Source organism: Chlamydotis macqueenii, chromosome Z (assembly GCF_036417535.1).
Source record: "Chlamydotis macqueenii isolate bChlMac1 chromosome Z, bChlMac1.mat, whole genome shotgun sequence".
Classification (NCBI taxonomy): domain Eukaryota; kingdom Metazoa; phylum Chordata; class Aves; order Otidiformes; family Otididae; genus Chlamydotis; species Chlamydotis macqueenii.
In genome coordinates this window covers 26,219,518-26,239,263 of record NC_141593.1, presented here as the reverse complement: position 1 = coordinate 26,239,263, position 19,746 = coordinate 26,219,518, and the positions used below count along the sequence as shown (strand labels likewise).

The window sequence follows — 19,746 nt, the reverse complement described above, 5'->3', positions numbered from 1 at the left end:
GAGAAGGAGAGCTGCCCCAGCTGCTAGTCGTTGGGCTTCCCTTGTGCTGTCTCGCCCTAAACGGATGTGGGGGGAGATACTTGTTACTTGTGCCCAGAGGTGTCTGCGCAAACGTTTTCTCTGCTTTTCTCACAAAGCTGCCTCACGCTGAAGAAGTACCTGCAAATGCTTGGTGTGTAAAGCTGATGTTATTTGAAAAATATGTTGTGGCGTGTTTCCCACATGCAGACAGTGTCTTGTGCCCGGGTACAGAGGCTGAAGACCAGTGTTTCACCTGGTGCAAGTGAGTGGTATACCCTGTGATGGGTAAAAACTGGCTGGATGGCCAAGCCTAGAGAGTTGTGGTGAACAGAGTTAAATCCAGTTGGCAGCCAGTGACAAGTGGTGTTCCCCAGGGCTCAGTATTTGGGCCAGTTCTGTTTAGCATCTTTATCAATGATCTGGATAAGGGGATTGAGTGCTCCCTCAGTAAGTTTGGCCGGGAGTGTCGATCTGCTCGAAGGTAGGAAGGCTCTGCAGAGGGATCCGGACAGGCTGGACCGATGGGCTGAGGTGAACTGTATGAGGTTCAACAAGGCCAAGTGCCAGGTGCTGCACTTGGGTCACAACAATCCCATGCAACGCTACAGGCTTGGGGAGGAGTGGCTGGAAAGCTGCCCGGTGGAAGGGGACCTGGAGTGCTGGTAGACAGCCAGCTGAACATGAGCCAGCAGTGTGCCCAGGTGGTCAAGAAGGCCAACAGCATTCTGGCTTATATCAAGAGCAGCGTGGCCAGCAGGATTAGGGGAGTGATCATGTCCCTGTACTCGGCACTGGTGAGGCTGCACCTCAAACACTGGGTGCAGTTTTGGGTCCCTCAGTACAAGAAGGATGTTGAGTTGCTGGAGTGTGGCCAGAGAAGGGCAATGAAGCTGGAGAAGGGTCTGGAGAACAAGTCTTATGAGGAGCAGCTGAAGGAACTGGGATTGTTTAGTCTGGAGAAGAGGAGGCTGAGGGGAGACCTCATTGCTCTCTACAACTACCTGAAAGGAGGCTGTAGGGAGGTGGGTGTTGGTCTCTTCTGCCAAGTAACTAGTGATAGGACAAGAGGATACGGCCTCAAGTTGCGGCAGGAGAGGTTTAGGTTGGATATTAGGAAACATTTATTTACTGAAAGAGGGGTCAGGCACTGGAACAGGCTGCCCAGGGAAGTGGTGGAGTCACCATCCTTGGAGGTGTTCAAAGAACATGTAGACGTGGCACTTCAGGACATGCTTTAGTAGGCATGGTGGTGTTAGGTTGATGGTTGGACTTGATGATCTTGGAGGTCTTTTCCAACCTTAATGATTCTATGATTCTATGAGGTTCTCAGGGTGCTGGTGGAGTTTTGCAGTGTAAATCAGCAGAGGACTAGCTCTTCTCAAAGCAACCATACACACATATTTAATTTAAAAAAAAAAAATCTACATGTAGGCTTTTGGGCAATGTGTAATACTAAATATGACCGTATCATCGCATAACTTGTTTCCAGTCTGTACATGTAGTTATGGTTGTTCTGTTGCTCTGGATGCAAAATAAATTAATTATACTCAGTTGCTTATTCTCTTAAGTCATTCAGTTGGGGAAAAACCCCTTATTTTCATTTAAGATGTTATTAGCTCTACAGTTAGAAAGGTAATGCTTATAGAGAAATGTTCAGCTTTTATCTTTTATTTTCTCAGTTTGTTACTCCTTTCCTTCTCTGGGTGTAATTGTGGTTTCGTTACGTGTTTAGCCTTGAATCTAATTGCATTCTATTCGAATACGGCACATGCTTTCTTAAACAAGTCCATGACAATGTTTACGGCAATCTGTAGACAAGAACTGTCTGATGGAGGTTATAAAAATATCACAAAACATTAGAAAGGCATGTTTATAACTTAGTCCTTGTTATTAATGATTTCAGTATAGTTGCTTAGAATTTATTTACAATTTCCCTACTGCTTTTTTAGCATCTTTTGTGTAGGATTGTTCATAGTTGCAGCTAAGTTGCAGCAAAGGTCGTTAAAACTGTACGGTTGCTCAGGGAAAATATCTTGCCTCTATCCTTGTCTAAGCACAAGTAAAATATGCTTAAACACGTGTTTAAACAGCTCACCTTAAAATATAAAGATTTTCTGAAGTGAGTCTTTTGAACTTCTGAGTGAAGAAATATTTACATTAAATTGTAGTGGCCAGTGGCAGCTTATGCAGAGGAAAAAGCCCCGTTATTGCCAGCAATAATGGAGATTCACATTTACTTTAAACTGTTGTGACTTGCGTTTTGAGAACAAAGAAGCCATTTTTTTACCTCTGCACATAGACGTTTTTCTCAAAGCAAGTAATTACAAATGTAAGGTTTATTTCTACCATTATATTTACAGATAATATCCTTGAAAACGCTGGGTAAAACATTATTTCTCAAGCTATTATATAGCTTATATAGTTTGGTAAAGACATTTTCAGTGTACTGTAGAACATATGATTTTTATGGTAAAAAGCTGTTGGGAAAATAGATTTATCCAGGCTGTATATGCAAGGATAGGGAACAGTTGTAGAAATTTAAGTCTTATCTACTGCAATAGCCTGGATCTAGAAGCCCACTAAAGGTCTTTTTGTGTTGCACCAGTTTTTGCTGGGGCTGGTTGCTGATGAAGAAAGTGATATTACCTAAATGAATTCAAAGTGGAAGAGGCATGGTTCAGGTTAAGGGCCAGTTATTTATTAGGGCATGGAGTGACTTGCAGCAGAATTGGCATCAGGCACACTGGAAGTGCTGCAGTCATTCCTCAGCTTGTCGTGCCTGCCTGAATGTGGCCATGCCTCAGCTGTGAGGGTTTGGTACCTCCCTTTCCCTCTTTGCCTCACGAGGAGCCTGCTCCAGTCCCTTGCTGGGATGCAGAAGAGGATTGGACGGTGGCTGGAGGTGGGAGCTTTTCTCCTGGGGCTGTGGCAAGTCTGGTCTTTGCTGCTCCCTGCCTGGTATGTGGGGCTTGGGGGACCTTGCTGCTGCGTGCCAGACTAGGTCAGCTCTCGAGTGCCCCAGAAGAACCAAAGGAAAACATATGTCTGAAAATCTGTTTGGTTAAGTACATAGAGCTATAAATCCTGTTAAAAACACAAACCTTCCTAATGTCCTCCTTGGCGCCAGTGCCATGGCCATGTTTTCACTGGTAATGAAAGGTATGCTTTCCTTTATGGATTCCGGAGCGGTCAGATCTGCCAAACACTTGCTCAGCCGCAAGTTTAATGCATTTAGAGTTGGATCAGTATCTCTCTTAATGCCCCTGTTGCTGCAGCCTCTTCTCCCCAATCCTACTGCATCCTTCGTTGTTTTTTATTTTGAGGATTGTAATTATGATCTTGGCTCTCATTAAATTGATGTCAAAACTCTTTCTGGCTTCAATGGACCGAGGATTTCTCCCATGGTCTTTTTCTTTTGTACAATTTCTGGTATATTTTTGCAGTTGGAGACGTTGATGTGGCTGCCTGAAGTTCTCTGCTGTTACAGGCCTGGATGCTGTTTGAGTGATCTGCAGTTCCCAGATGTCCCTGTGGTGGTTTGGGAGAGTTGAGGTAGTTGTTTTGAGCCACTCAGGTGTAAATCTAAGTAAGATAATAGCTGGCTCGTCTCAATAAGTGCCCTTTGACTTTAAAATTTGCTTCCATCAGAATCAAAACTGTGTGAACTTGAGGGCAAGGCCCTTCCCCAGCATCTGCATAAGAAACCAGCTGTGACCAGGAGCTGTGTTTATTTGCCAAGATAGTGAAGTGGCACATCCTTCCCCTTGCTTTGATTAAATGGGGATTGAACTGCCTGAGGTCCACATAGGCCAGCAGAAGCATGCTTAAGCATACCTACACATAGAAATAAACTGGTAACTCCCTGTTACATTTTTCCAAGTTTATGAGGATATAAATAAACTTGTTAGGGAGAGGAAAGAGTGGGAGAGAGGTTGAACTGTTGTTAGACAAATGAACTTGTGAAAATAGGATCAAAGACACCTAGCAACTGGTGTCAGGAATCTGGCCCAGCGAAGCCCTCTGGACCCATGCTCTCACAGCTGCCCTGTATTCAAGGCCTCTTGGCTGGTTTTCCAAAGATGAGGTGCCTGTGAGACTTACCTAGCTTGGAGTTTTGTACTAGAAGATAAGTCTTAAGCCTAAGTTGGTTCTATATTTAGAAATGCAGAAGAAATATGCCAGTTGGGATGTGTTTCCAGCTTCAGTGTCTGGAACAAGCTCAGAACAAACATTTCTCTGTAGGAGCACGGTATCCCCCTTTCAGGTAGTGCATATATAATTTATTTCTATTGTTTTTGCTCTTTTGTACTGTTATGTGAATTAGGGCTTAATTACAAACTTGTAAATGCTGATAACTATAATTTTAGTTTATTCGTGCTTTATTGATAGGTCAATGTCAGAGGGTTTTTGCAGACTTGAGAAGGTGCTTTGGTTGTGCCTTGCAGAATGGGGTGGGAAGCAGTGGAGAAGTGCTTTTCCCCGATAGGGTGAGAGAGATGGTGAACAAATGTTTGCTGTTAGTATGAATTTCTTATGGAACTCCAGCAAATGTGTTTCACTGTTGTTTACCTACACTAATAATTGTAATAATAATTTAATGGATGTATGTTTTGACTGAGAGCCTGAATTGAGCACTTGGGCTCTGGTAAGAAGCAGCTGTATTACAAAAGAGGTAGTATCTCCCAAAAAGCACTGGAAAAGCCTTGTGAAGCAAAGAGGCATTGCTTTAGTGGAGGAATACGTTACTGAGTCTCATTTCAAGATCCAGCCCACTTCCCTCCTTCCTGTGTGCCTTGCTAGGAAAGGAGGAGGAGGAGGAGGAGGAGGATGGAGCTGGAATTGCTCCCACTTCTGTTGCTCTCCCAGTTCATTTGTCTGCAGAGGAAAGACAGGTAGGAGGTTGCTCCTGCTGCAACGTGCTCCCTGGGCTGGGCTGGCCTTGCCCGAGGGAGCCAGGAAATAAAGGGGTCTTCAGGGAATGGGTATAATAGAAGGTGTGAATTATTCCTTAGATTTAAGCTAATAAAATAAACCCTTTTCTTAAAGGGATAATGTACAGCTTATGGGTTTCTGCCTAGGTGAGCTTATTTTGTGTGTGCAAAGAAGCTGATAGAGATGGTGTTTCTGAAGCTCTTACTGCAGTTTGCTTCACAGCTGTGAAAAGGAATGGGAAAACACCCTTGATGTGTTCATAGATGTACGTGGGGATGCCTCTCACAGCAGCAATAAAAGCACCCTCAGAGTTCCGTGGTATTTTTGTTTTCATGTGTGTAATGAGCGAGCCTCTACCAGCAATGTTTGAAGGGAAGTGCAAGTGGTCTTTTTATTATTGCATATATATATAAGGATGTAGATTATATGTATGCTACATATGCAACAAATTGTCTGATAATTATATTAACTGCACAATAACTGTATTAAAATCTAAAAAAAAGATTTTGCAAATATAGGAAAGGAGTTGATCAAACAGGTTCTTCTTTCTGGTTTCACTTTGTCCTATGAACTCAATTTTTTAGCAGTATATAGATCCCTAACACTTTTATTGGTTATTTTATTACTTTTCATTCAAACATGGCATTAAATAGATTTAATTCTGCACTAGGGGAAAAGTATGCTGAAGGAAGAGATGCTTACATATTTACATTTAAATGTAGTATTAGATACATTTTGAAAGTCATGGCATTCCTTTTAGCACAAATAATTTTTTTCGTGTATTTTCCAAAACGTGGCTAGTATATCTTACATTATAAAGATCAAAGCTTCCATGGAGGTTGTTATTAAAGTGACTCCAAAGTAGAGTCAGTCTGTCTTCCCAAGTACAGGCTGAGATAGGCTCTGTCATTCATAGATCTGTCGCCAAGGTGAAGGCTGTAGCTCAGACTAGAGGAGGGCAGAAGGGCTGCTTTGTGGTGGAAGAGGAGTTGTCCTGTGAGAGGGCAGGCAGCAACATGGCTGAGGTGGGGCATGGCTGGATGGGACAACTGCTGTGCAAAGCAGTGGAGGGACGGGAAGGGATCAAAGTATAGAGGTAAACTCCGGCAGTAGCAGGATCCAATTGTAAATGATTTTCAGATAGTGAGAAGGGGTGACAACGTAACTGCACCAAGGGTATTTTGGAGAGGAGTAGGTGAGAAGAAAAAAAGATACATTGAAGCTAGAACAAAAGACGTTTGTTGTGGCCTGAACGGCAAAGTGATGGATGTTTTAGTATTGGCCGTAAGTAAGAAGGTGATGGAATTGAGCAACATGAAACGAGAATGTCTGAAGACAGGATGGATGTGATGGCAAATGCAGGTGCTGGAGGTGATGATAGGAGCTTGTCCCTTGCGAAGTAACTGTTTCTGATGCCACATGAGGTAACCATCCAGTATCAAAAAAGGTGCAGCTTAGCGCTCCTCTGTGAAAGTTACTTTCTCAGTTATCTTTGATTCCGCTCTAGTAATACAGAGTTTAACCCTCTTTTTTTGGATCACGTGGGATTTTCCAAATGAATCATTTAATTGTTTGGCCAGATACAAGCTAGCTGCCAATTTACGCTCCTTCTGTAAATCTTTGCTTAAATTACCAGCAGTTTCTTCTTCCAGAGGGTTGTATGGAGCGGATTATGAAAACCTGCTTTTTGTCATATACACATGAGCTTTCCAGTCTGTCTTTTCCTCTCTTGCTTTTTTTCCTTCACTCATTATAAGACAAGAAGTTGTGAAATTCTCCTTTATGCCTGTAGATTGTGCAGTGTTATCAGTTTGAGGTGTTCCTCTGTCTTTACTGAGTCCAAATTGAGATTTTTTTAAAAAAGAAGCAGTATAAGCACATGGCTACACTTTGATTTTTTTTTTTTTTTTCAAGAGTAGGCTTATGAAGTGAGAAATATTGCCTCAACATATCTCCTTTGTTTAATGTAGTTAGTGCAAAGAAAACGTGAAAACTGGCTGGCTATGTTGTCTCTCAGCCTTAGGGGTCCAGAGGGTATAAACGTGCTTTGGGAATTATGTCCGCAAGTGCCAGTGTAGACAAAATTCTGCTGTACTCCTGTGCACCAGGCTGCTGTCAGCTGAGCACCCACTGGAGCAGTCTGTGGAGTGTCTTCAGGAACTTGTCCTGTTCCTATGTCCCCAGAGTAGCTGTAGTACTGCTCAACAAAGAGGATTGTTCACAATTAACATAAAAATACTTTTAAAAACATTATTATTGTTGTTGTTGTTGTTGTTATTGTTATGGGTGTAACAGTGCAAAACCTGGAGAGAAGTAGGAGAAAACACTTGACAGTTGTAATAATACTTCAGGCTACTAAAATAGGTCATTATTATTTTCTAGTGATGACAGGCATGTTTGCTCTCAATACTGGATTCCTAATGTTGTTTACATCTATCCTTACAGGAACAATCCTATTGAAGGGACATTTTGTGCCTGGAACTAGCCTTTGCCTCTTCACCCCTAGTTCGAGACACTTGTATCTAAGAGGAAAAACAAATGCAGGATTTGCATTGTTACGAGTGATGAGAAAGATGTCCTTGGGGAAGGCAGGCGAAGATGTGACATTGTGGGGGGTGGCAAGAGTCTCACTGTGGTGAAGTGTGTGTTTGCTGTATGATTAACAGAGGAAGGAGCCGGATGCTTGTCAGGATGGTCAAGGGCATAACTGCATTTTTTCAACCACGGAAATTTCTGTCCTACTGTATTGTGCTTTGCTGCAGGTTTTTACCAAACTTGTGTATGGAGCCAGTGGAGGGAGTGCTGTGGTAACTGTTTTGAATAGAGGCAGTGCAGAGAACATTTGTAAGTGTGAGTGGCTGAGATACTCTTCTGCAGCATGTTTTGCAGAAAAAAAAAAGCATTTCTACCAGATGTTGGGGCAATTCTATTTGATTTAGAACAACTGTGGCAGCCAGGGACCATGGTGGAGCATGCTGTCCTCCTCTTCAAGGAAATGCAACTTCATCTAAATTTCCTCCCTCAGATATGTCAGACATTTGTTATTGTTTGCTGCTTTTCAGATCCCTTTCCTGTTCTTTTTTTAAAGCTATTGTATGGCAGATTTTTCTTGGCTGGTTGCTTTCTATTTACTATAAAGAAACCCATGGGCAGATATCTGGAAACTAGTCGTCTTTGAAATCAGCATAGTCAGTTGTAGAATTACATCAGTGCTTTTGCTTTTTTTCTATAAACCAAGTCTAAGATAGTTTCAAGCACTTTTGAGTTTTTAATTTTTTTTAACACAAAGTGGTTTTGTAAATAGCAAAATATTTGGGTTCACTGACTCGCTTATTCTGATGCATTTTAAATAAAAAGTCAGTTATATTTGTGTGAGTCAAGATTAAAGGAATTAGTTGAAAGACATTATTTAAAAGGAAACTATTTAAAAAAAACTATTTAGAAGATAGTTTTAAAATCACCTTTGCTTGTGCAGGCATAAACCCAGTGTTATTTTCTAAGTGGAAGTAGAAAACAGCAGATTTGTGGAGTTGAAAAGGTTATAATAAACTTGCATCAGAAGTATATATCAGTGGGTTTGTTGGAGATGTGAAATTTGCTGGATGTTTCTGAAAGCACTTTCATTTTTCAGGGACATGTGACTATAAATGCCAAATTCCACAAAGATGTTTACCTCCCAGAGGACGCTGAGTTTTACTTTGTTTATGACGGATCCGTGAAGAGGCACATAATGTTCGCTGAGCGAGTTGGTGACAATGCTCTTCAGTCCATTGTTCCAGGTAAGCGTTAACTCCTGTTTACATTTTTCATCTCTTTGCTATACCCCACCTGCATTTCAAAGCTGGGCACAACTGGACGATTTGGTATAACTGTTTTATGGCTCGGTAACGGATGAAACACAGGAACTGAATATTGGCCTCAGGGATCCAGTTTGACTAACCATAAGTGGTCCTGCCATTGATAGCAATCCACACCAGCACCATCTCAGGCGTAGACAGTGTTACTAGGCTTGCCTAGTTGGGTGTGCATTAAAGTGCAGTCTTCAGGGGTGGCATTATTTTTAATGTGAATTCATTCTATGCCACAACTGTTTGCCTCCAGCCATCCTAACACCTGCAAAATTAATGTTTTTGTCTGAGCCATCCCTGGGTGCAGCAGTCAGCCTGGCTTGCAAGGTCCTCATGGTGGAGGTGTACGACGCTTGGAGGTCTGCTGGAGCTGTACAGAGTGCAGGGGTGTCAGGGAAACTGTTCCAGGGGTGCCTCGCTGCAAACAGGGGGGATTTATGTTGCCTCCCAGGCAGCTCACTGCCTTGGTATTGTCCCCGCGGTGGATGTAACTTAAACCCTGGTTGTCACCTTTGTTGTGTGCATTGTGACCTTTTCATGTGTGTGAGTAGGTGGCTGTAGACATGATGTACGTGTGCAATAGGATCTGCTTGTTATTTGTTCTTGTTTTCTAAAGGGGATTTAAAGTCTGGAAATAACTGCTGAATATAAAAAGGGAAAGTTTGCTGCCTTTGCATAGTGGCTCCTTTGATCCTGTAAATGGTAAATCATTGTCATGGAATACACATGGAGAAAATGCAATGCTAGGCTTATTCCAGGGTAGCAATTTTTTAAATTTTATTTTATTTTTTTTTTAAGAGGCCTGAGGTGGCACTGTTAAATGATTGCTTCTGGCCTAGGAATAAAATCTGGCGGAATAAAACAGACAACACTTAATCCTCTGCCTGTTCCCAATAGAAGCCATGAACAGATGAATGTAAAGTGTGAGGTTAAAATATAGCCCTGCTGATGTGAGTGTTGTTTCATAGTGGCCAAATGAAACATAAGGAAATGCAGAGCACTTCAAAAACAACTGCAGATGTGCTAAGTACATGCTTCCTTCTGCAGTTGCTAGATTGCATATATACTTGTATTCAGGGATATTTTGAAAAATTTAGTTTTGCACCCATAGTACGTCATGGTTAGCCCTCCAGTGACAGATGCACCTCTTTTAGATGTATGACATGCACCCTTGCTTAGATGGCAAAGGAGGAGGAATGTGTGGGGTGCTTAAGAGATTTGAGAGACAAACTCCCTTGGACTTCAGGGGTCCCAGCTGTAAGTTAGAGAGTTGATACAGCATTTAATAAAGTCTTAATTTTTAATTGTGCCTAAAGCACGAAGCTTTTGTTAGTTAAAAACTTCTGGGTTTTGGCCCACATGGAGATGCTGGGTAGGTACAGAATGGATGTTAATAAATAGATACTACTCAGAGTTCATATTGCAGGCCACTCTGTGACTCTTTTAATGAGTGTCTCATTTTTCTTAATTCTTATCCAAGAACCTTCAGGCTTTTGATTTGTGGGATTTCATCCTGATGCTGTAACCTCTTCTTTCCATTGTGGTTAAAGAACCTTAACCTAGAAAGACTGGTTCTAGAATTAATTATGTCAGTATAATTGGGAGGACTAGCAGTTCATAGTCCACTTGAATCTGAGTTCATGACCAGAAATGGTTGGTGGATGCCATACAACAGATAGATTTAATTAAAGGGAAGAATAAAATAGCTCTGGATGAGTAGTCATAGCTCTTAGAGGCGTGAATGAGGAAAAACTGATGTATTTTCTGAAGATAGGTAGTGTTAGTGATTAACTTACATTACTATTACAGGTCATGGATACCAAGAAGCAGTTTCTGTCTCTGTGTTAATGTACACAAGGGGATACTCACCTGTGGTCCTCGGCAGCTGTCCTGTCACGTACAGAGAGAATCTGTCTTGCAAGTTGTCTCGCTTTCTGGTCGACCACGCAGAATGTGTCACTACTGCTAGTCACAAGATGTTGCTGGATAAGTTTGGACTAAGGATAAAAGATCTGCAGTCCCTGGATAATGATCTGATGATGGCCGTTGCTCATGAAGAATTGCCATTGACCTGGAACATCCTTGGAAGATGCTCAGAAGGTGGTAAGGTTTTAAGTTGAAAAGCTTTTAACAGCGGTTTGGTGCACAGTTCAGAGCATAGTATCTCACTGTTTTATCCCAGGTTCTCAAACCTTGTGCTTTATTTTGTGGTTAAGATGAAAAATTGTTCAAGTATGAGAGGGGTAATCAGAGATTTGGTTTGTGCCCAAGGGTTTTAAAGGGATAATAATGGTTGTTGTAACTTATTCTCTCCTGGAGTTTTTTTTTTGCCTTGACTCACTGTGAATGCAGTTCTTTATTTATAAATAGACTCTGCCTTTGCAAGATTAAAGAGCTGTCTGTTTAAAAAAAGCAAGCATTGTAGCAGTGAAATATTACTGCTGTGATTCCAACCAAGTGAGATATTTTAATTATGCAGACAAAAAGGAGACAGTCATAAAACAGAAGAATGTGTTACTGTAGGCATTTTGATGTACAAAGTAAACATAATTTTTATCATGGTTCTGTCAGTGTTTATCCTTTATTTACGACTATGATCATTCTTTGGGGAGAATATAATGAAAAAGTTTTTTGGCTTTTTTATTGTAGAGGAAGTGGGATGAAAATATACATGAAACTTTACATTAGGGTACGCTATTGAAAAAAATTGCAACAAAATCAGGTGAAATTTTCCTGTTTCAGGTTTCATTGCAAACAGAAAACTGTAGCTAAGTTTTGCTGAAGAGTATAATTTTTTTTGCAGACCCAGCTGATTTATAGCTGAGGTTGGAAACAGTGTTAAACTTGATGGCTTCACATGTTTTTCATTGAAAATTTGGTACTTTTGGCTGTTTTCCTTTTAGTACTTTAAATTGCTAAAAATTGAAGAAAAGGCAGTTTCCATATGAGCCAAACAGAGAGAGATTCATGCAAGCTTTTGGGAAGTGAAAAAACAGCACTTAGGCCGTTTCTTTGGGTGAAGGCTTTTTTCCCGTCTTAAATCTTTCTAATTCTTCATGACAGATAGATAGCTTGAAATCTGCTACTACCTTCCTCAGGAGAGGGATGGTTTTTGTCTGTCTGTTGTAAACAAGTCTTTCAAGAGATGTAAAAACAAATACCAAATCTCATTCAAATATTGGCTAGACGGGAGAGGAAAAAAAAACCTGCTGTTACTTGTTTCATTTTGGTGTATAGTAAATATTTGTTCATATTACTCAACTACTGGAACGGCTGTTGGATCTTAATGAAGACCTTGATTCAAAGCCTGAAGAAATCAGTTGTAGTTTTGTTCACAAACTTGGCTAAGCTTTTCATCAGAACCAGTTGAAGCCCATCCCAGAGGCATCAGCAGGATACCAGCAGTACTGAGAGAAGCTCAGGCAAAGCCAGCTGGGTACCTGCTTGCTTGAAACATGGAGAAGCTTATGCTGGTGTGTTGTGGGTCCAGGGGATAAGAGATCAGCTCAACTTGTACTGGATGAAGCTCTGCCAGGGCAGCTGCTATCCAAATAGCAAAATTACTTAATTTTTAATTATGCTAATTGTTGATTTTCAGGTGTACTGCAACATTTTTGCAAAAAAGAGTATGTTGCCGTCATAAGACTTTTGTAGGACTTATGGGTTTTTTTTGTTTCTATGTCTCATACTTTGTTTGCTTTTCAGATTTCCGTATTATGTGTGAGCAAAATTTGAATACAGTGGAAAAGCAGAGAGGTGTATTTCAGTCACTGTACCCAGTCTCTGTGAATGTTTGACATGTTAGATGAGCGTGTCTTGCGCATGCTGCATTAGTGGTTGCCTCATGGGCACTGTTACACCGAAGAAGCGACATCTCCCTGTGTACACCAGTAATTGCTCTTAAATGAAGCTGGGATCTTTCCTCTTGTTTCTGAATGAAACAAAAACTGATCCAAATTCCTGGGGCCTGGTAACGATGCTCAGGCAGAACGAGGAGCTCTCAGTGCAGCCCTGCCCGGGCAGTGCTTACTGACCACCATTGTGGAGTGGGGGGCTCCTGAAAGCTTTCTGGATGGCTTCTCCTTCAGCCCAAGAAAAGTCAGTGATTCCCTTTGGGAAATCTGTCTGAGGTATGGTCTCTGTCTGAGGACCATACTTGGGCTGACATCTATTTTGGTATGCTGTAAGCAGTTTGTATAATTTTCCTTTATCTCCTGTATCCTTTTTCTCTCCTTTCTGAACGTATAGCTTTGATTCCTCTGACAGCCATATTCTCCTTTCACCTTACTTTCAGAGGGACTAACTCATTTTGCTTCCTCGTGCTGTCCCCATCACTGTGTTTTTGTCCCCAAAGCCAAGAGGCCAAGTACAGCCAAGGGTTGCACGTGGCTGAGGGAGTCCTGTGCATGCAGGGGAAGGAGAGGGAAGGAGAAGGGAATGGACTGGGGCAGGAAGGCTTCAGATCTCAGCACAGGTGAGGGAGAAGGTGGTTCTTCTCCCACCGTGAAGTGATCAAGGGTTATCCCAGCACTCCGTTTCTTCCCCACACTCCAAAAGAACAAAAAGGATGAGAAACAGGGACTTTACGAGGATTTAAAAAGAGGATGAGACCTACTTTCACTACCTGCTATCCCATCAACTCTTTACCTTGACAGTGTCAGGATGTTATTTTAGTATCGCTGTTGTGAAAGATGTGGATGCTGTCATCCATCACTAGTTAGGACCTCATGCTTGTGAGATTCTCTCAGTTTCCAGAGCTGCTGGGCTATTTTTATTGGAAAAAAAATTACTTTTGAGTGACACGTAGCTGGAGAAAATTATTGCACCATCTGGTGTTTTTGGACGTAATTCATTTAATGAGGATTTAGAGACATACAAGTTGATGGAAAGATAGAAGAATAATTTATTCATAGGAGTTTTGCTGTTCGGAAAAAGTGTTTGTATTCCCTTTATAAGGCATAAAAAGGATTGGATAAGTAGAGACCCTGGATTGTCTAGAGAGCATTGCAAATAATTCAGGAATTTAGCGTGGTTGCACAGGTCAGGACTTGCTAGCCATATTATTTAAAGTTCAACAAAAGAAACAAGAAAGCATAAACCTTTTGGTAATCCTCACTTGCAATAAGTGCCTGTGTGACAACCATGTCAGGAGCTGCTCACTCTCACAAACTGATTGGATGTTGAGATCACCTGGCTCACAAGCAGTTTGCTGCTAGAGGAAACTGGGGACCGAACAGAGGTGCTGTGCTTAGGCATTTAGTTGCTGGTGGGTTTGAAGAAAGTGGAAGAAGGGGTAGGGAGGAGGGAGAAGCTGGTTTTCTTGTTGGTCTCACCTTCATAAAGGATGTTTTCCTTCTGAAAATTGGATTATTCAATTTATGGAGGTGATCAGTATTAAATATTAAGTCAAAGAACTTGTTAGATCTGCTCGAAACCCCCAGAATCTTCCCAGAGTTTTTCAGTTTAACAAAAAAAGAAGAAGGAAAGATGGAGTGGTTTAATCCGGATGAGAAAAATACTTCCAAATAACCTTTCCTCTCTTAGTACCATCAAGTTAGGACAGTCTTTTAGGACTGGCAGCCCCCAAGGACCAACAGACACAGGTTCAGCATCTTCACTGCAAATTTTTTGTCCTTGGCACACTCAGGCTTATGTCCCTGGGCTGTTGGATGGGGAGCAGGAGCTAGGGAGTGTGGACTTTGCAAGGAGTCTGCCTTACGTACGGGAGGCTGAGGGCTTCTCAGTTTCTGGTTGTTTTAAGGGCATTGCTGGGAGGATGAGTTCAGGTTGTCTGGGTGACTTAACTGTGCTAATAATCAAGCAAGAACAGTTGCTGCTGGCTTTGCCACTATTTAAAGTTATTTTAAAGAGGAAGAGTCCTCTTTTAGGTTTAAGGCTATTAGTAGAAGATGTAAAATTACAACTTGAATTATGAAAATTAATTGTGGATCATAGGGAAGGGAACAGTGTGTATACTTGTTTAATTTTCTTTCATGAAGAAGGAGAATTTCCATTTTATTTCACAAATGCTTCGTAATTGTTTTCTAGGAATGCAGCAGCTTCGCTGCTTTATAGTCTGCTTTTGGGGAACACTCTTGCATTTTCTGTATAATTTTTGGCTTTATTGCTCTCTCCTTGTCCTTTTCTTTGTAAATCCTGTTACTGTTTCCACCTCATGTTAAACAAATTCCTGCTAAGCTGCACCAGTTCAAATGTGGCTGATGCGTGTCATATTTTTGGTTTAAATTAAAGAAAATTCTGTCTGTATCTTTTCCTTAGTTTGAATTTTAGATTTCTTTTTTCCTACGGAAGGAAAGGGGAAGTGGAGCAAAGTGCCTGTTTTCCTTCGTGTAATTAGGAAAACACTGGGAACAGCAGATAAATAATTCTATGTGTGGTGAGATTTGTGAGGAGAGGTAATATTTTTTTGGTCAAACAGTTTAGGGGGTTAGACAAACAGACAAATCTTTGGCCCTGTAGGAGCCTGTCCCTTTGGAAACTGCGCAGGGCAGAGGGAGGAGGATGCCAGCCTGGGCACTGGGAGGCAGAGGAGTGCCTTCCAGTGCCTGCTGCTGACTAAGAAACCCATGGCATGAAGCAAGATACTGGCAAGCATGCTTCAGCCTGCGGGTCTACAGCGGGTGTATGGTCTTTGTCTCACGGTTCAGTGGTAATAACAGCAGAGAGGAGATGGTTGAGATCCCCCTGACCATAAAGGGGCTCTTCAGGTAAAGCCCTGAGCCCTTGAAGGAGATGGTGATATACAGGGTGATGGTAGAGCAGTACTGTTAAGTTTCCCGTTTAAGGCAACGTATAAGTAGTGGGGCTCAGAGCTCCTGCTCTGCTGCTGGAGAGACCAGGTACGAAGCTATGGTCTGACCGGGACTCCAGCCTTTGGTCAGCACTGGGCTGGCAAGCCCTGCTCTGCTCCTGTCTGAGAGGGTGTCCCCGCCTGGTGTTGAGGACTCCAGTGGTGCTCAACAAACAAGTGTCTTAAACCAAACAGCTTGAGGGAGTGTTTGACTGCAGTACAAAAGAATGAGGAATATCCCTCTGCTAACATAAACCACCTCCTGTAGGGTCTTGCCTCTTCCTTGGGGTCACCCAAGCACTAAAAGTCAACTGAAACATCACCTGATGATGTAGGCGGTGGCACCATGTGCATCCTTTGCTGTATGGGGCTGGTGGATGGGAGCCTCCTCAAACCCTCCTGCTGCTAAAACTGCTGGGGCAAGACTCCTTAAAGTCTACTTTTGCCATGGAGCTTAACCTTACCCATCTTCTCCTTTTCTTCTGCAGCATTGATGCCAGCCTTCAAGTGTTAGTTGATAAAGGTATGATGAGTGGGGGAAGTAATTAAAGGGGGATAATCCTGGTATTTGGTAAGTGGAAAGGGGAGATGCCACCACAGCCCTGCCTGCAGATGGGCTCTCACGTACCTGACTTCGTGCATCGTGGCCACTGTCTGCTCACAAAACCACTTGTGTGCTTTTGCACTGAAGATGGCTTTATAAACAATCTCATACCTAACGGAAAAATGAAAATATGAACAGTAATGCATAAAGGTATGAAGCCAGGAAAAACTGGAATTTGTCAGCCAGTTTTGATGTCTCCTCCTGCTTTTCAAGTCACAAGTCTTGAGGTTTTTAGTCTCCTTCCAGGAAATGAATGAGATTCATAGCCCAGAAAGGGCTTAGTCATTTCTGTCAGAGAGAAATATTTGTTTTTAGTTTATTGTTTTGGACATAGGAAGGGATTCAGGTGCAAGGAAGAACAAAAGGATTTATTTAATGTTTAAAACAGACTCTGTTTGGCTCAGTTCTGTGTAACTCAGTGTTTTGGCTGGAGAATTGGGATGCGATGCAAAGCAGTGTCCTGATAGTGCCTATCTTTTACAGCACCACCTGCCTTGCAGTAACTGGCTCTGTATGAATCATCCAGCAGTGCGTCTTTCAAATCTTAGCAATTGTTGGTTATGTGTCCTGATGGAAAATGGTATTATGTACCATTTAAATATAAATATGAAATATGAAAGCTGTGTGTTTTCATTTTTTCCCTATTTTCTTCCTGTTTGCCACTGAATGCAGTTGAATTAATTATGTTGATTTTTTCACAACATGGGATTTTTAAAATTTCTTGAGGATTTTCTTTTTGTTGTTGTTTTTGTTTGTTTGTTTTCCCCTCTCCATTTTTCCACATTTGAAATCTTCCTTAGGGGACAGGGAAAAGATAGTGAAAAGTGTCGGAAAACAGAATCATAGAATCATAGAATGGTTAGGGTTGGAAGGGACCTTCAAAGGTCATCTAGTCCAACCCCCCTGCAAGGAGCAGGGACATCCCCGACTAGATCAGGTTGCTCAGAGCCTCATCCAGCCTGGCCTTGAACGTTTCCAGGGATGGGGCATTCACCACCTCTCTGGGCAACCTGTTCCAGTGTTCTACAACGCTCAGTGTAAAAAATTTTTTCCTAGTATCCAATCTAAATCTACCTCCCTCTATTTTAAAACCATTACCCCTTGTCCTATTGCAACAGGCCCTACTGAACAGCTTCTCCCCATCTCTCTTGAAGGCCCCCTTGAGGTACTGGAAGACCGCTATCAGGTCTCCCCGGAGCGTCCTCTTCTCCAGACTGAACAGCCCCAACTCTCTCAGCCTGTCCTCATAGGAGAGGTGCTTCAGCCCTTTTGTCTTCTTCGTGGCCCTCCTCTGGACCTTCTCCAGCTGGTCCATGTCCTTCTTGTGTTGGGGGCTCCAGAACTGGACACAGTACTCCAGGTGGGGTCTCACCAGGGCAGAGTAGAGGGGGAGAATCACCTCCCTTGACCTGCTGGCCACGCTTCTCTTGATGCAACCCAGGATACGGTTGGCCTTCTGGGCCGCAAGTGTGCATTGCCTGCTCATGTTGAGCTTCTCGTCCACCAGCACTCCCAAGTCCTTCTCCTCAGGGCTGCTCTCGATCCATTCCCCGCCCAGCCTGTATTTGTGGCCGGGATTGCCACAACCCAGGTGCAGGACCTTGCACTTTGCCTGGTTGAACTTCATGAGGTTGGCACGGGCCCACCTCTCCAGCCTGTCAAGGTCCCTCTGGATGGCATCCCTCCCTTCTAGCATGTTGATGGCACCACACAACTTGGTGTCATTGGTGAACTTGCTGAGGGTGCACTCTATCCCACTGTCCATGTTGCCGACAAAGATGTTGAACAGGGTGTCGTGGTTTTGTTAGTGAGGGGGGGCCTAAGGTGGTAGCTTCTGTAGGAAACTGCTAGAAGTCGCTCCCCTTTGTTCAGTGGACTCGGCCGGGCCTAGGGCGGACCCGCTGCTGGCCAAGGCCGAGCCAATTGGTAGCAGAATGTCCCGTGATAACGCCTCTGCGATAACGTATTTAAGAAGGGGAAAACAGAAAAAAAAAGAGAGAGAAGAGAAGATGTGAAGAAGCTGAGCGGGGGCAGAGGTGCAGAGGGGGAGGCGCAGGCCTCATGGGCCTTGCAGGCCTCACCCTCTGGCCTCTCGCCAGGCAGCCGACTGGGCCCGACTCGGTCCAGCCCGGCTGCAAGAAGTGGAGAGGAGATGAGAAGTGAATGAGATGTAAAAAAGATCCTGAGAGACATCTACCAGCCTGTTGTGAGGAACGGCTGCAGACGCCAAGGTCAGTTCAGAAGGAGGGGGAGGAGTAATGCGGCTCCTGGCCAAGATTCCCCTGCAGCCTGTGGTGACGACCATGGTGGAGCAGGTTGTCCCCCTGCAGCCCATGGAGGTCCACGGAGGAGCAGAGATCCACTTGGAGCCCGTGAAGGACCCCATACCGGGGGAGGTGGATGCCTGAAGGCAGCTGTGGCCCATGGAGGGCCCGCTGGGACAGCTGTTCTGGAGAGACTGCACCCGTGGAAGAGATGACCCACGCCGGAGCAGTTCCACAAAGGACTGTGGCCCGTGGGAGGGACCCCACAATGGAGCAGGGGAGGAATGTGAGGAGTTCTTCCCCCGACCATGAAGCAGCGGTGTGAAACAACGTATGATGAACTGACTGCAACCCCCATTCCCTTTTCCCCCCCCGTGCCACTCAGGAGGGGAAGTTGGTAGAGATAATGTTAAGCTTGGGAAGACGGAGGGGTGGGGGGAGGTTATCTTGTTCTCTGTCTCATTATCCTGCTGTTTGTAGTAATAAATGAATAGTTTTCCCCAAGTTGAGTCTGTTTTGCCCGTGACGGTAACTTTAAGGATTTCTCCCTGTCCTTATCTCAAACCTTGAGCCGTTTTTCCTTATATTTTCTCTCCCTATTCTCTCGGAGCGTGGGGGGAGTGAGAGAGAGACTGCGTAGTCTGGTCCGATCGGGGCTGAACTACGACACAGGGCCAGGCCCAACATGGACCCCTGAGGACAACACTTGTGACTGGTCTCCACATGGAGACCATTTGTTCTGTAACCGTGAGGAGCTATGAGAGTAGGTGGTGAATGAGGAGAACTGAAATTGGAAATGTTTTCTTAAGAAAAAAAAAAGCCAAACCCAAGTTGTTTCACAACTTTGCCTTTATTTTAGTGCAAATCTTTTATTTCTAGATGTGTCTATTTAAAAAGCTTATTATCAGTCATTGTGTCTTTTTGGTTTTTTTTTTTTTTTTTTTTTTTTGCTTTGATATTGCTGATTCTGGAAGAGGACCACAGCAGAATTTGGATGGAAGAGGTCCCTGGAGGTGGTCTGGGTCTCACTTGGAGCAGGTCTAGCTTCACACTTGGATCAGCTTGCTCAGGGTCAGGTTTTGAGCACCTCCAAGGACGGACAGTTTGTAACCTCTCTGGGTTACTTTTCCCAGCGTTTCAGCATCCTCGTGGTGAGAAATACTTTCCTTGTATCGAAAGGACACATTTACCTTTCCGTCTGTCCTCCCAACTTCACAATTTGTGTTTCAGATTTTAGTATCACGAAGCTCTTAGTCATTGCTTTAT

General features: G+C 43.2%; 1 protein-coding gene across 1 annotated transcript in view; it reads left to right on the top strand.

Annotated features, from left to right (window-relative positions):
• Positions 1–19,746, top strand: part of ARHGEF28 (Rho guanine nucleotide exchange factor 28) — a 121,086-nt gene that overhangs the window by 10,141 nt on the left and 91,199 nt on the right. The window contains exons 2-3 of the mRNA XM_086770867.1: positions 8,585–8,732; positions 10,611–10,904. Coding sequence (XP_086626993.1) covers positions 8,585–8,732; positions 10,611–10,904 — 442 coding nt within the window. The remainder of the gene's footprint in view (positions 1–8,584; positions 8,733–10,610; positions 10,905–19,746) is intronic.